The sequence below is a fragment of the Narcine bancroftii genome, chromosome 6, assembly GCF_036971445.1.
Source record: "Narcine bancroftii isolate sNarBan1 chromosome 6, sNarBan1.hap1, whole genome shotgun sequence".
In the NCBI taxonomy this organism is placed as follows: Eukaryota; Metazoa; Chordata; class Chondrichthyes; order Torpediniformes; family Narcinidae; genus Narcine; species Narcine bancroftii.
The window spans coordinates 219,746,924-219,763,906 of record NC_091474.1 but is presented as its reverse complement, the minus strand read 5'-3'; the positions used below and the strand labels follow the sequence as shown (position 1 = coordinate 219,763,906).

At 38.2% G+C, this 16,983-nt stretch overlaps 1 protein-coding gene across 3 annotated transcripts in view; it reads left to right on the top strand.

The window, feature by feature from the left end:
- The window catches only part of hace1 (HECT domain and ankyrin repeat containing E3 ubiquitin protein ligase 1), a 90,506-nt gene extending 84,693 nt beyond the window's left edge, over nt 1-5,813 (top strand). For all 3 annotated transcript variants that reach the window (XM_069887460.1, XM_069887459.1, XM_069887461.1), the window contains exon 24: nt 5,013-5,813. In XM_069887460.1, coding sequence (XP_069743561.1) covers nt 5,013-5,115 — 103 coding nt within the window. In that variant the 3' untranslated portion in view covers nt 5,116-5,813. The remainder of the gene's footprint in view (nt 1-5,012) is intronic.
- The last annotated feature ends 11,170 nt before the right edge of the window (nt 5,814-16,983 follow it).

Here is a 16,983-nt window from a genome sequence, read left to right as displayed (position 1 = left end):
GGTGAGGGTACTTGAGGATAGAGGTTGTTATCTTAAGATATGGCCTCTTATAGATCTTCTCAAACTCAAAGTTTAGCCACTGGTGAGGCTTTTCCATTATTCCATTGATATGGAGGCCCCAGGACAGATATTCAGAGATATCACCCAAGAATTTGATGTTCTAAACCCTTTAAGAAAGTACTTAGGAGGGCTAGAAGGGGGCATGAAGGATTCATCAAAACTCTAGATATATGTGAAGAACAAAAGGACTAGAAGAGAGGTAGGAGCAATTACGGATAAGGTTGGGGGGGTGGGGGGGGGGGGACGGATGTGTGCCTGGAGGTCCTAAATCAATACTTTGCTTCAGAGATCACCAGGGAGAGGGACCTTGAAGATGAGGTCAGTGTACCACAGGTTAATATTGACGTTAAGGAAGAGGAAGAGCTGGATCTTTGTAAAAATAGTCTGATAGATGAGGCTTTGGGATTAGATGGAATCTATCCCAGGAAGTGAACTTCAGCAATGATCTTTGTGTTCACCTTGGCCAGATGTACTGGAGGACAGTAAGAGGGAGAGTCTTGGGAATTATAGATTAATGAGTCTTCTGTCAGTGATGGGCAAAATATTGCAGAGTATTGTTAGGCTCAGGATTTCTGAGCATTTAGAGAAGGAAACTCCTCTCAAGGATATTCATTGTGAGAGGCAGGTTGTGCCTCATGAGCCTAACTGAGTTTTTTTGAGGAGGTAGCAATAGAAATAGAAGGCAAGGTGGTGGATGTGGAACATAAGAATTTGACAGGTTCCCCCATGGTGTGCTCATTGAGACTTGGGATCCAGGGAACCTTGGCTGCTTGAATTCTGAATTGGTTTGCCTGCAGAAAGCAGAGGGAATGTAGTCTGTCTGGAGATAGGTGACTAGTGGTGTTTTCTGGGATCCCTGCTCTTTGTGAGTTTTATAAATAACAAGGATGAATAAGCGGAGGAGTTTTCAGATGAATCAAAGGTTGGATGTGTTGGGGATAGATTAGAGCAGGGATGGACAACTTAAAACAACTCACATTCCATCATAAGTATTCCCTATGTCATAAGTGCTCTGTGATTAATAAGGAAATGCTTAAGATGGTATGTGGGTGGGAAGGGAAAGTTGAGAATCACTGCTCTAGATCCAGTTATTACTGAAATATTTTCCTTGAGAAAAATTGTCATTGCCCATTTCCTTTGGAGTTATGAAACTGTGCATATAAAGAGTCAATGAGATACAATGAAAATGGTGATTTTCAAACTTTCCCCCCCCCACCACTCACATCCCACCTTAACCAATCCCTTACTAATCACAGAGCACTTGTGGCATAGAGATTGCTTAAGCTGGAATGTGAATGGAAAGAAAAAGTTTGGTCACTCTTGGTGTAGAGCACACATGTCAAACTCAGGCCTGCGGGCCAAATTTGGCCCGTGATATAATTATATTTGGCCCACAAGATCATATCAAATATGTATTAGAGCTGGCCGCTGCGCCAGTATAGCGCATGCACAGCTAATACTACAAATCCCAGAATGCTTTGCAAACGCGTTGGCGCCGTCCTGTCAGCCCGCTAATCGCCCCCACCTCCTCTCTTTACTGTCATTAGCACCTGCGACCTGTCGCCCAACTCACACGTAATAAACCCCTTACGAAAAATGGCCAAATGAAAGACAGAAAACAGGATCTTTCAAGACAGGTGGGAGGCAAACTCTGACCTCAGAGTTTGATGAACTTGCATCTAAGAAGAGATGCCAAGTATCTGGTTTAGACCCAGGGGCATCAGAGTAAATCATGGTGTAGCAAGCGAAGCTTGGATTAATATTTTCTTTGGTTAACTTTGGACTGTTCATAGTTGAAAGATTGGATTTTCATTGAAGCAAGTTGTTATTTTTTTGACTTGTTGGCTTGTGAAAAAAATACATTTAAAAGGAGCTTAAAGGCTATAGAGAAATATTATTCATTGAATATTTTATTTCTCATTTGTTAATGCTTCTTCTGGAAAGAGTTTAACCAAAACTATTATTAAACATTTATTTTAATGAGAAAAAGTTTAACATTACATATGTTGAAAGAAGAGAAAACATGCAGATGTTGTTGAAAATTTTCAATAAATATTTAGTTTGGCCCATGACTTGGTCCAAATTTTTAATTTTGGCCCTCTGTGAATTTGAGTTTGACACCCCTGGTGTAGACGGTTCTGTTATTTAAAACACGATATAGACTGGTTGCAGAGTTGCGTGGAGAAGTGGCTGATGGAGTTCAATCTGGATAAGTGTGAAGTGATGCACTTTTGAAGATTGAACTTGAACATGGAGTACATGGTTAGTGGGAGGATTCTTAACAGGTGGAGGATCACAGATCTTGGGTTCCAGGTTCATAGATCCCTCAAGGTTGCTGTGCAGGGTAGTTAAGATACTGTGCAAGCATTTTATAGTTGGGGGATTGAGTTTGAGGTGTGAGGTAATGTTGCAGCTCTCAAAATCTGGTTAGACCTCACTTGGTCTCTATAAGAAGGGTACAGATGCTTTTGAGAGGGTGCAGAGGAGATTTAGCTGGATGTCATGTGAAGCAAGGTTGAAAAAACTAGGGATTTTTTCTTTGGAATGATGAAAGATTAGAGGTCACAATAGAGGAATTTAAGGTTATGATGGAGGACAACCAGCACTTTTATCCTGCATTGACCATGCCAAATCTCAGTTTAAGGTGATTGGAGTAAAGTTTGTGGAAGATGTCAGAAGTGGATAGATTTCATTGTTAGGTTGGAGACTCGTGCAATTGCAACATTAAAACACTTTTAAATTGGCATATGAATGTAAGAAAAATGGTAGTTCATAGGTGTGATGAAGAGAAGGATTTGATTGTGGTTGATTAGATTTTATATAGATTGGTGCAATATTATGGGCCTATAATTTCCCAGATTATTTTTTCAAGCCATTTTTTCAACTGGAATAACATTAGCTATCCTCCAATCCTCAGGCTCTTCACCTATGACGAAGTAAGTTTTAAATATCTCTGCTAGGGCTACTAAAAATTCCGCACAAGCCTTCCTCAAAGTCTGAGGGAATACACTTGCCAAAAAAATCTCCCCATCTCCGTTGCTCCATAAATGACCACTGATCTTCAGAGGACCAATTTTGTCCCTTAATCTCCTTTTGTTCTTGTATCAGTAGAACTCCCTGTGATATCTGTAAAATCACATGCTATTGCTGTAAGTACACTTGCTCCAATTTATTTTAATTGAGTAATTACCACCCTAATGCTACTCAAAATATATCCAGCCATTCGTGAATATCATAAAGCTTTTTATTATTATTGAAACTTGAAAAAATGTGTGGGAGAATTTGAATAAAAGTAAAATTTCTGTGTCCGAGTAACTTGCGACACGAAGCTCCTGTATCCACTTCTCAGTAAGTTACAGGAAAGTGGAGTCCAGGGAAGTCTGTTGGCCTGGATTGAAAATTGGTTGTCTGACAGGAGGCAGAGAGTCGGGATAAGTGGGAGTTTTTCAGGTTGGCAGAGAGTGGTAAGTGGGGTGCCGCAGGGGTCAGTGTTAGGCCCACAACTGTTCATCATTTACATTGATGACTTGGAGGAGGGGACAAAATGTGGTGGAGCCAAGTTTGGGGATGACACCAAATTGAGTGAAAGAGCAAATTGTAATGAGGATGTGGAGAGTCTGCAGAGGGATATAGTTAAACTGGATGAGTGGGCAAAGGTATTGGCAGATGGAGTACAATGTAAGTGTGAGGTTATCCACTTTGTCAAGAAAAATAAAAGAGCTGAATATTATTTAAAGGGTGAAAAACTACAGCATACTGTTGTGCAGAGGGACTTGGGAGTGCTTGTGCATGAATCGCAAAAAGTTAGGTTGCAGGTGCAGCAGGTTATTAAGAAGGCAAATGGAATGTTGGCCTTCATCGCTAGAGGAATTGAATTCAGGAGTAGGGAGGTAATGTTGCAACTGTATAAGGTACTGGTAAGACCGCACCTGGAGTACTGTGTCCAGTTCTGGTCTCCATATTTGAGGAAGGATATACTGGCTTTGGAGACGGTCCAGAGGAGGTTTACTAGGTTGATCCCTGGGATGAAGGGGTTGACTTGTGATGAAAGATTAAATCGTCTAGGATTGTATTCGCTCGAGTTCAGAAGAATGAGAGGAGATCTTGTAGAAACATATAGGATTATGAAGGATATGGATAGGATAGATGTAGGAAGTTTTTTGAGCTAGCCGGGGAAACTAAAACGAGAGGACACAGTCACAAGATTCGGGGATTTAGGACAGAGATGAGGAAAAATAGTTTTTCCCAGAGTGTAGTGAATGTTTGGAATTCTCTAACCAGGGAAGTGGTTGAGGCTGCCTCATTAAACATATTTAAAATTCGGTTAGATAAATTTTTACATGATAGAGGAATTAGGGGATATGGGGAGAAGGCAGGTAGGTGGAGTTAGGTCATCAATTAGATCAGCCATGATCGTATTGAATGGCGGAGCAGGCTCAATGGGCCATTTTTGGCCTACTCCTGTTCCTACTTCCTATGTTCCTATATTCCTTCCCTGCCCCCCCTCCACCTATCTGGAACAGAGTGAGTGATTATCAGTGGCACTGACAGTGATGCATTTCATCGCTTGCTGATAATTGAAGCAGTGGTGAGGCAGGTTGGATTTGCCCTGCCTTTTTGGAACAGAATGTACTTGGATAAATTTCCATATCTGGTGGGTGCCATTACTGTAACTACAGAAACAGCTTAGCAGAAGGTGCAGTTCTGTAGCGCAGATCTTCAGTACTATCGTTGCAATATCTGGACCAACAATAATGGCAGTTGTTTCTTGATATGATTGGAGTAAATTAAACTGGTGACTAGTTTCTGCTCTGGTGGGGATCTCGGGAACCACAATTCATAAATTCAGAAGCTTGCTGTCTTGTTTAATGCTGTATTTAAGAAGGATAATTGGGTAAATTCAGTTTTGTATAAATTTAATAATGCAAGCATTTCAAAATGACTTTTTCCAGCATCAACATGTTGAAATTGCCTGAATACCCCAGCAAAGAAAACCTGAAAGATAGGATTCTTGTCGCATTACACTGTGGCAGCTATGGCTATACGATGGCATAAGTTTTTCTGAAGACTTGGAAATGACTCTGGAAGAGAATTTTAATTCTCAACTCTGTATAATAATGCTTCTGATTTTAAAATATTGTTTCCAGGTTAATAGACAAAATTGTTGTTACACATTGGTATCTGCATGGCAAGCACTGAGGAATGTTCCTGTCAGACATGCTTGTGATATTTTAGGATTTTTTATTAAAATTGTTACATACAACTGATCATGTACTTGTGGGAAAGGATAGGAATTCGCAAATGCAAGACATGTCAAAACTATTCAGAAATGCAGACATACCCATGGTATACTTTAATTCGTGGCTAAAATATGTAAGTTCAGTCGCCAAAGTTCATGTTGAAAGTGGAGGACAAAGAGAGAGCCAAACTTTCATTATTTTTTTCTAAGATGAGGAACAGACATTTTATTTTTTTGAAGATGTTAATTTTTAGTTTATTACTCAGAACATAATTTAACATCTCTTTTTGAGAGGGTGGGCATTGTCAGTAGAAATTATTATATTTAAATATTCTAACAACCAAAATTATTTTGCAGTATTTCTGCCAAATCTTGATATCTATCTTAAAAGGATTAAACTATCTTCTGAAAGTATTTGTGTATTTGAATATTGTGGAAAATTATGCATTGTATATATTACTTTAACCTGTACATTTGTAGAGTATGATGGACCTTCCTGTTGTCTTGATGTTCTGCATGTCTTTTTAAGAAAAAGTATTAAATTTCATACTGAAAACTTGACATGGTAGGTGAATTGCATTATTTAATGTTAAGTGTAAAAGGTTAATGTTCCAGTGTGGTACTGCAGCAGATCTTTTTTCCATTCTAAGGTCTCCTCAATTAAATGTTCCCAATGGGGGTAGGGTGGGGAGTGTGGGACTCTACCTAAGCCAGTGGTTCTGAACCTTTTTTCCACTCACATGCAATCTAAAGTTATCCCTTATTAGCCTCAGATCACCTCTGGCATCCTATGCCATCGGTGCTCTATGATTACTTAAGGTGGTATGTGAGTGCGTTTATATAAAAAAAATGTTGAGAACCACTGATCTAAGCCTATTTGATTCTCCTTTTGACATCAAAAGGAGTTGATCTGGGCTCTCCTCCCTTGGTGAATATTCTGCCATGCTTATCGTACCCTGTTAGGAGTTTCTCATTTTAGAATGTTCTAGGGATGCATTCTCATTTAAGATGCAGTCCTTTAGGGATATATTTAGAGCAATCTTGGATCAAGCCCCTTGGTTCAGTACAAGTGATGAATGTTTCCTTAAATTCATTTGACCTTGTACTTTTGGCCAGTAACAAATTTGATATCTGATCATTGTTTTGGGGTGACATCAGAATGCTTTTGTCCTGAGACATTAACATGTTCTCTCTTATTTAACTTCACTAATGTTTAGTTAAAGATTCAGACTTTTCTTTGGCTTGGCTTCGCGGACGAAGATTTATGGAGGGGGTAAAAGTCCACGTCAGCTGCAGGCTCGTTTGTGGCTGACAAGTCCGATGCGGGACAGGCAGACACGGTTGCAGCGGCTGCAGGGGAAAATTGGTTGGTTGGGGTTGGGTGTTGGGTTTTTCCTCCTTTGCCTTTTGTCAGTGAGGTGGGCTCTGCGGTCTTCTTCAAAGGAGGTTGCTGCCTGCCAAACTGAGGCGCCAAGATGCACGGTTTGCCCACTGGCGGTGGTCAATGTGGCAGGCACCAAGAGATTTCTTTAGGCAGTCCTTGTACCTTTTCTTTGGTGCACCTCTGTCACGGTGGCCAGTGGAGAGCTCGCCATATAACACGATCTTGGGAAGGCGATGGTCCTCCATTCTGGAGACGTGACCCATCCAGCGCAGCTGGATCTTCAGCAGCGTGGACTCGATGCTGTCGACCTCTGCCATCTCGAGTACTTCGACGTTAGGGATGAAAGCGCTCCAATGGATGTTGAGGATGGAGCGGATTCAGACTTGGAAATAAATAAAAACAGAATTAAATCTGCCTCTGAGTGCAATCTGCAAGATTTCTTGTGTTGCATATTTTCAAAACTTTCCACTTACATTTCATTGAAAGCGTTTCTCTCCCTTCACGTCCTGCCTGACATGCTGAGTCGATCCAGCACTTTCTGATTTGGTTTTGGATTTCTACCATCTGCAGTTTTGTTTTCCTCCTGAGGCACATTCACCTGGTATCCAGCACCCACAGGGATTGGTAGATGTCAGATAAGTGAATTTTCTGGTTGCTTGAGAGATTGCATGTTATGTGGATTGGCGAAGTAATGACGAGTTGTGCCAATTTTAAACTTTGTATTTTTAACTTTTTATGCCAGTTGCTTGAAGCTGCTGGTGGCTGAACCTGTCTAAATGTTTTCTGTTGAACATCATGATTATTTCTTCCATTCCTCTGGAGTTGGTTCCATTTTCCCACCACCATCTGTGTGAAGGTGTCACTTGTGTCCCTATTAAATTTTCCCCCCTCTTTCCTTAAATCTATGCCCTATACTTTTACATTCTCTAACTGGGGAGAGGCTATGACTATTTTATCGAGATCCTGTATAATTTTATAAACCTCTACAAGGTTCCTCATTGTCTTCTACGCTCCATGGCGAGAAGTCACAGTGTATCCAGCCTCTCCTTATAATTCAAGCTATTACGAGCTCCTGTTTTATAAAATGGGATTATCAGTGTAAGGGATAGTATAGACAGGAGGATATGAATGGTCAGTTAGCATTTAACATTTCACATAAGCACCATCACAACACAAGTCACAGCCCAGCGACAATTCGATACGTTGGAAGAACCGAGAGAAGGTTTGTCACAGACTGTTCCAGAATTCGATACATTTGCAAATACATTATGATTTTTCAAAGGGAGAACCATTCTGACGGCTGGAGAGGAAGCAGCTTTTTGAAGCAGCTCTTGTTGCCAGCCATTTTTGTGGAATTCAGAGCAAAACATGGTCAGTGAATGACTGGACCTTTTTGGTGGATTGACCTGTGTCAGAAGGGTCTTTTTGGGAAGCAAAGTGCTTAATTTTGATTGTGACTAACTGGAGTTACTTGGAGAGACCAGTGTCAGGGTCTTGGAAGCTTCATGGAGGCTGCCCTACAAAAGGACCAGGGGTGTTATGACCACAGCTCATGTGGATGGACATTTCTTCAAAGGCAACACGAAGAATTCGTGAGTCTGTAGGAGCCACAACTCCAGTCTCCCCTCAGTTCAACATTAATTCTGGGCATCAAATTTCAAAGGCCAATGTTTCAACACTGAATCTATTGTATTTAATGTAAGGCTCCCATATTTGTTCGAATATTTCAATATTATTTCTTAAACTATATGTTATTTTTTCTAATGGAATACATTTATTCATTTCTATATACCATTGTTGTATTTTCAAATTATCTTCCAATTTCAAGGTTGACATAATACATTTTTTTGCTACGGCTAGAGCTATCTTAACAAATCTTTTTTGTGCATCCTCCAAATCAATTCCAAATTCTTTGTTTTTTATGTTACTTAGGAGAAAGATCTCTGGATTCTTTGGTATATTGTTTTATGTTATTTTATTTAATATCTGATTGAGATCTTCCCAAAATTTTTCTACTCTCTCACATGTCCAGATTGCATGAATTGTTGTTCCCATTTCTTTTTTACATCGAAAACATCTATCAGATACTGTTGGGTCCCATTTATTTAACTTTTGAGGTGTAATGTATAGTCTGTGTAACCAATTATATTGTATCATACGTAGCCTCGTATTTATTGTATTTCTCATCGTTCCAGAACATAATTTCTCCCATGTTTCCTTTTTTATCTTTATATTTAAATCTTGTTCCCATTTTTGTTTAGTTTTACCATTTGTTTCCTCATTCTCCTTTTCTTGCAGTTTAATATACATATTTGTTATAAATCTTTTGATTAACATTGTATCTGTAATCACATATTCAAGGTTACTTCCCTCTGGCAAACTCAAATTGCTTCCTAATTTATCCTTCAAGTAGGATCTCAGTTGGTAATATGCCAGCGCTGTATCTCCAGTTATATTGTACTTATCTCTCATTTGTTCAAAGGATAAGAATCTATTTCCTGAAAAACAATTTTCTATTCTTTTAATCCCTTTTTTTTCCCATTCTCTAAAGGAAAGGTTATCTATTGTAAAAGGGAGTAACTTATTTTGCGTCAATATTAGTTTTGGTAATTGATAATTTGTTTTATTTCTTTCTACATGAATCTTCTTCCAAATATTGAGGAGATGATGTAATACTGGAGAAGTTCTATGTTGTACCAATTTTTCATCCCATTTATATAATATATGTTCAGGTATCTTTTCCCCTATTTTATCTAATTCTAATCTCGTCCAGTCTGGTTTTTCCCTTGTTTGATAAAAATCTGATAGGTATCTTAATTGTGCGGCTCTATAACAATTTTTAAAGTTTGGCAATTGTAAGCCTCCTTGTTTATACCATTCTGTTAATTTATCTAGTGCTATCCTCGGTTTCCCCCCTCTCCATAAAAATTTCCTTATTATTTTCTTTAACTCTTTGAAGAATTTTTCTGTCAGTTGTATTGGCAATGCCTGAAATAAGTATAATATCCTTGGAAAAATGTTCATTTTAATACTGTTTATCCTTCCTATTAGTGTTAGTGGTAGATCTTTCCAATGCTCTAAATCGTCCTGTAATTTTTTCATTAGTGGATAATAATTGAGTTTATATAATTGGCCTAGATTTTTGTTTATTTGTACACCTAGGTATCTTATTGCCTGCCTTTGCCATCTAAATGGAGATTCCTTCTTAAATTTTGAGAAATCCACATTATTCATAGGCATTGCTTCACTTTTATTTACATTTATCTTGTAACCCGAGACTTCTCCATATTCCTTCAATTTCTTATATAATTCTTTTATTGATAGTTCTGGTTCTGTTAAGTACACTATCACATCATCCGCAAATAGACTGATTTTATATTCCTTGTCTTTTATTTTTATTCCTTTTATATTATTATCTATTCTTATCAATTCTGCTAGTGGTTCTATAGCTAGCGCAAACAATAAAGGTGATAGTGGGCATCCCTGCCGCGTTGACCTGCTTAAGTTAAATTGCTTTGATACATGTCCATTTACTGTCACTTTCGCTAACGGTCCCTTATATAATGCTTTAATCCAATTAATATACTTGTCCGGTAAACTGAATTTTTGCAATACTTTGAACAAATAATTCCATTCTACTCTGTCGAAGGCCTTCTCTGCGTCTAAAGCAACTGCTACTGCAGGTGTTTTATTTCCTTCTACCACATGAATTAAGTTAATAAATTTACAAATATTGTCTGTTGTGCGTCTTTTTTTGATAAATCCAGTTTGGTTTAAATTTACCATTTTCGGTACCTGTTCTGCTAATCTGTTTGCTAATAGTTTAGCTATTATCTTATAATCTGTGTTTAGCAAAGATATTGGTCTATATGACGCTGGTGAGAGTGGATCTTTCCCTTGTTTTAGTATTACTGTAATTATTGCTGTTTTACATGAATCTGGTAAGTTTTGTGTCTCATCAATCTGGTTGATTACTTCCAGGAGGGGCGGAATTAATAAGTCTTTAAATGTTTTGTAGAATTCTATTGGAAATCCATCCTCTCCTGGTGTCTTATTATTTGGTAATTTTTTTATTATCTCTTGTATTTCTACTGTTCCAAATGGTTCTGTTAATTTATTTTGTTCCTCTATTTGTAGTTTTGGTAGTTCAATTTTAGTCAAAAATTCATCTATTTTCCCTTCTTTCCCTTCGTTTTCAGTTCGGTATAATTGTTCATAGAATTCTCTAAAGTTTTCCTTAATTTCTTTTGGATTATATGTAATTTGTTTGTCTTTTTTCCTTGATGCCAATACCATTTTCTTAGCTTGTTCTGTCTTAAGCTGCCATGCTAGGATTTTGTGCGTTTTTTCACCTAGTTCATAATATTTCTGTTTTGTCTTCATTATATTCTTCTCCACCTTATATGTTTGTAGTGTTTCATATTTTTTTTTTATCCGCCAATTCTCTTCTTTTAGTTGTACCTTCCTTCATTGCTAATTTTTTTTCTATATTTACTATTTCCCTTTCCAACTGCTCTGTTTCCTGATTATAGTCCTTCTTCATCTTGGTTACATAACTTATTATTTGCCCTCTAATGAATACTTTCATTGCATCCCATAGTATAAACTTATCTTCCACTGATTCCGTATTTACTTCAAAATACATTTTTAATTGTTTTTCAATAAATTCTCTAAAATCCTGCCTTTTAAGTAACATGGGGTTTAATCTCCATCTATACTTTCTTGGAGGGATGTCCTCTAGCTTTACTGTCAATATTAAGGGTAAATGGTCCGATAGTATTCTAGCTTTATATTCTGTTTTTCTTACTCTATCTTGCATACTAGCTGATAACAAAAATAGGTCTATTCTTGAGTATGTTTTATGTCTAGCCGAGTAGTATGAATATTCCTTTTCTTTTGGGTTTTGTTTCCTCCATATATCCAAAAGTTTCATTTCTTGCATTGATTTAATTATAAATTTGGTTACTTTGTTCTTTCTGTTAATTTTTTTCCCAGTTTTATCCATATTTGAATCCAAATTCAGGTTGAAATCCCCTCCTATTAGTATGTTCCCTTGCGTATTAGCTACCTTCAAAAAGATATCTTGCATAAACTTTTGATCTTCTTCGTTAGGTGAGTATACATTAAGTAGATTCCAAAACTCCGAATATATCTGACATTTTATCATAACATATCTCCCTGCTGGATCTATTATTTCCTCTTCTATTTTAAATGGCACATTTTTACTAATTAATATAGCCACTCCTCTTGCTTTTGAATTATACAATGCTGCTGTTACATGTCCTACCCAATCTCTCTTTAATTTCTTGTGCTCCAATTCAGTTAAGTGTGTTTCTTGGACAAATGCTATATCAATTTTTTCTTTTTTCAGTAAATTTAGTAGTTTCTTCCTTTTAATCTGGTTATGTATTCCATTAATATTTAAAGTCATATAGTTCAGCGTAGCCATTTTATACTTTGTTTATCTTCTCTATCCGTTTTTCCATCATTACCTTTCCTCCTTTTCCATTTCTGTTTTCTTATTTTAAACCCTTTATAAGACAACATTCCTACAACATCAAACATTTTCCTTATTCTCCTATTTATATCTTCTTTAGCCCCAATCTCCCCTTCCCCTCCTGAGTTGTCCTTTATCCCTTGTCGGACAACCACATCTCCCCTCTCCATTTGGGTTTGCGAATTCACTCGCAAGCGTCAACTGATTTTGCAGTGACCGCTATTCCCCCCCACCCAGCCCCCCCAGAAAAGATTTCACTTTTCATATGTAACAAAGGTCACTCTTTTAATTCCCTCCTTATTCTCTCTATTCCATTACCTTCCCTTATTAATTCTTGTCTATACTATCTATATTTTCCTCTAAGTACAGATACATTCACGTATGCACATTATATCTATTCACTCTTATACCTCTTTACCCACATACATATCAATCGTGATCATTTTTACTCTCTTCACCCGTCTTCATCCCTCCGTCTTTAGTATAAATTTATACCCTTTCTTCCATAAAATCGCCTTTGCTGTATTGAACTCCTTTCTCTTCTTTAGGAGTTCAAAACTTATATCTGTATAAATGAAGATTTTTTGCCCTTTATACTCCAGTGGCTTGTTGCCCTCTCTTACTTTTTCCATTGTCTTCTCCAGTACCTTTTCTCTTGTAGTATATCTTAGGAATTTTACTAAAATAGATCTTGGTTTTTGTTGTGGTTGTGGTTTAAAGGCCAATGCTCTATGTGCCCTTTCTATTTCCATTTCTTGCTGTAGTTCTGGACATCCTAGGATCCTAGGGATCCAATCTTTTATAAACTCCCTCATATTCTTGCCTTCTTCATCTTCCTTAAGGCCCACTATCTTTATGTTATTTCTTCTGTTATAATTTTCCATTATATCTATTTTTTGAGCTAACAGTTCTTGTGTCTCTATAGCTTTTTTATTAGATTCCTCCAATTTCTTTTTTAAGTCTTCTACCTCCATTTCTGCTGCTACTGCCCGCTCTTCCATCTTGTCCATTTTCTTTCCCATTTCTGTTAAGGTCATATCTATTTTATTCATTTTCTCTTCTGTGTTGTTTATTCTTCTTCTTAAATCATTAAATTCCTGTGTTTGCCATTCTTTAAATGACTCCATGTATCCTCTAACAAGAGAAAGTATATCCTTTATCTTGCCTTTCCCTTCTTCTTCTATTTCACTGTACTCTTCCTCTTCTTCTTCCTCTTGGTTGGCCATCTGTTGTTTCTTTGTTGCCCTTTTCTTCTCTCTTGTTTCCATTGTCTTCTGTGTTCTCCTCTTGCTGCAGGTGTTCTGCAGCTGTCGTTGCCAGCTGTGGAGATCGACTCCCCAGCTGGTCCCCCCTCCCGTCGGTGTGTTTTTTTTCATGCACATCGCGTATGCGTGACTCCTCGCGCATGCGCGGTTGCGCACTTTTACTCGGCTCAGCGAGCCATTTTTGTAGTCCACTTTCTACCGACCTGAGGGAGCGGGTTTCTCTCTCCACCGCGAGCCTCTTCGAACAGGTAAGGCCTTCTCCTTCTTCTTCCGTTGTCTTCTCTTCCTCTCTTCTTACCGTTGATTTCGATTTTTCTTTTTTTGTCGCCATCTTCTTTCCACCTTTATACTCACTTTTCTTTAACTTTTATTTCTGTGCCTTTGCGTTTTCCTTTGTTTTTCCCGACTTTTCTGGAGAGGGCTGGAGTTCACCGTCCGGCCACTGCTCCATCACGTGACTCCTCCGGGCACGCAGGGACATTGAGGAACAGAGAGCTACTCTTAGGATCTCTGATGGTTGAAGCACAAGTAAGGTAAAGTGTTTATGAAGTAAGACACAAAAGTCTGCAGGCACTGTGATTGAAGTAAAAACATAACGCTGGAGAAACTCAGCAGGTCAAACAGCATACTTTATATAGCAAAGATTAAGTTATATAGCCAATGTTTCAGGCCTGAGCCCTTCATCTAGGTAAAGAGCACAAGAAATGGGAGTAGGCCATCCAGCCTGTCGAGGCTGCTCCACCATTCAATGAGATCATGGCTGATCAAATGATAGGCTCATATCCACCTACTTGCCTTTACCTCATATCCCCAATTCCCCTACTATGTAAAAATCTATACAACCTTGTCTAAAATGTAATTACTGAGATAGTCGCCTCTTCTTCAATGGGCAGCAAATTTCATAGAATCCTCCTCATCTCTGTTCTAAATCTATTATCCCGAACCTTGAGGCTATGTCCACTAGTTCTGGTCTCCCCCACCAATAGAAACAACTTACCTACCTCTATCTTATTGTCTTTCAGTGCAGAATATAACAGCAGGCAAGTTATGGTACAACTTTGTAATTATTGGTTTGGTATAAGGTGAAGGACTATGTGCAGGTCTGTTCACTGTGTTACGGGAAGGATATGATTGCACTAGAGAGGGTGCAGAAGAGATTCTGCAGGGTGCTACATGGAATGGAGTTTTTGTATCGAAAATATTCCTTGATGAACAGGATGCTAAAAGCTTTCCTGAATTACAAATGTCTTGACTTGGGAAATGCAAATTCTTCCTTGTGTTTTTAAAGCATTTTTAAACTAATCTTTTTAAAAAAAAATTAGATGTACTGCATGGTAACAGGCTCTTCCGGCCCACAAGCTTGATCCCCCCAATTATGCCAATTAATCTACAATCCCCCTACTTTTTGAAAGCTGGGAGGAAACCAGAGCACCCAAGGAAACCCATGCAGACATGAGAACATACAAACTCCTTATAGACAGACAGGATTCAAATCCAGGTTGTGGTGCTGTAATAGTGTCACGTTAGCCATGCCCTCCTCCCATCCCTATTAATTTTGCGGTGTCCATTAATGGATGCAGTATATATTAATTATGGGCAGTATTAGGATGATTTTTCAATGGTATAAAAGAATTCTAGGAAGTGTATTTAGCGTGATGATGCGGGGAGTTATAGAAAATAGATGTTTCTGACTTGAGAAATCAGCTTCCAGCCTTAATGTCGCTCAGGATTACTTGGTGCATATAAATCAATCTCAATGTGTAGGTCCTCCTGAAGAATTTTTAAATTTCTCATCCCACAGGGTTAAGGATTAATGATGAAGCATCCTGGGATTTTTGGTGGTGTAGGATTTCTATTACAAGAGGGATAGCTTTGATGTGCTATGTGAACTAGAGGCGGCTCTGCAATGTCTGGAAAAATAAGTCTAAAAGGTAATAAAGTTACAAGTGTAATTTTATTTTAAGAAATAAACAGGTTTACTTTGTAAACAGGTAATTGGTATTCACCTTCTGCTCCAAGTGTTTAATAGAAGGAAGTATGCAGGCTAATAGTTATGTATATCCTTCATCCTCTTCCTGTTTATTTTCTTCAGTTAGTATTGGTCTGCTGTGACATTTTATTGAATTCATATTGCCTGTTATGGAGTAAATGATCAAAAATAATTGATTGATGTTCTGGTCCAGAGCTGTATAAATGTCATGTGATATAAACTGATCAATGTTGGGCCTATTCTCTCCCTGTATGAAACAATATGTTAGAACCCATTTACAGTAAAACTCCTGGTATTCAGCACCTATGGAGATTGATAGATGGCAGATTAGTAAATTTTCTGTTTGCTTGAAACTGCATGTGTGAAGTGGGCCAATTTTAAACTTATGTATTTATTACCACTTAATTTCTGTGATTTTTTTTTTGCTGGTTGCTTGAATTCCAGATAACGGGTTTTACTGTATTTAATGAAGACGTGAGAGAAAACGATCTGCAGGAGGTACTCAATGGCAGATGAAAACTGTTTACGATTTGGGTTGGAACCTTTCATCAAGACTGAGGGTACCAAGGGAAGATGGACATGGTAAGTTTTCATGTCTGACCAATGTTAAATTTGAGTTTGAATTAAGTTACTCAGGGCTGAATTATTCTCAGCAATGAGGAGGAGCAGATGCAACTGTAGACCTGAGCAAACAATGAGAAGCTGGAGGGACTTGGCCGATATTTCGGGTCAGCACCTTTTATTGGCACTAAAGTAGGAAGGGGCTTCCTACCAAAGAAGCCTTCCTACATTATTCTTGATCAAGGGTCCCAACCCAAAATGATGACTGACCATTTCTACCCATGGATGCCCATACCTGTTGAGTCCCTCCAGTTCAAGATTCCAGCATAGGCATTTTTTAATGTTTTGCATCTGTGGCCGTCTGAATCAGATTTATGTGACACAGAATCTGTTATTTTGAGGCAGGCAGCAATATTGTGCATTACGGTGCAAGATTGGCTATAAGTTACATTTCCATAAATACAATATTTAAAAATAAATTAGTGCAAAAGAAGGGAAAAAAATGTGAGGTAGTGTTTTGGTTCACTCTCAGAAATCATATGGCTGAGGGGAAGAAGCTGTTTTTGTGCCATTGGATGTTTGTCTTCAGGCACCTTCCTGATGGTGACAGTGAGAAGAGGGCATAACCTGGTGGTAAAGGTCCTACTGATGGAGACTGCATTCTTGAGACACCGTCTCTTATAGATGTCCTTAATGAGTGATAATTGCTGCTCATATTTGGTGCTGGACGAGTTCACAACTCCCTGTAGCCTTTTCCTGTCTTTGCATTGGCACCTCCATACCAGACAATGAGACCAGAATCATCTTTGAGAAATCTTTGATTACATGTGCTAAACGTGCAATACATTTTGCAGCTCCTTGTTGTGAGCTGCTTCTGAACTTCTGTGACAATAAATTCATGGAACTAAATTTCTGAACAGCATGACTTTTCAACTTGGCCACATAACGATTTCTTTTGACAATATTCCCTACTGCAATCAATATTCC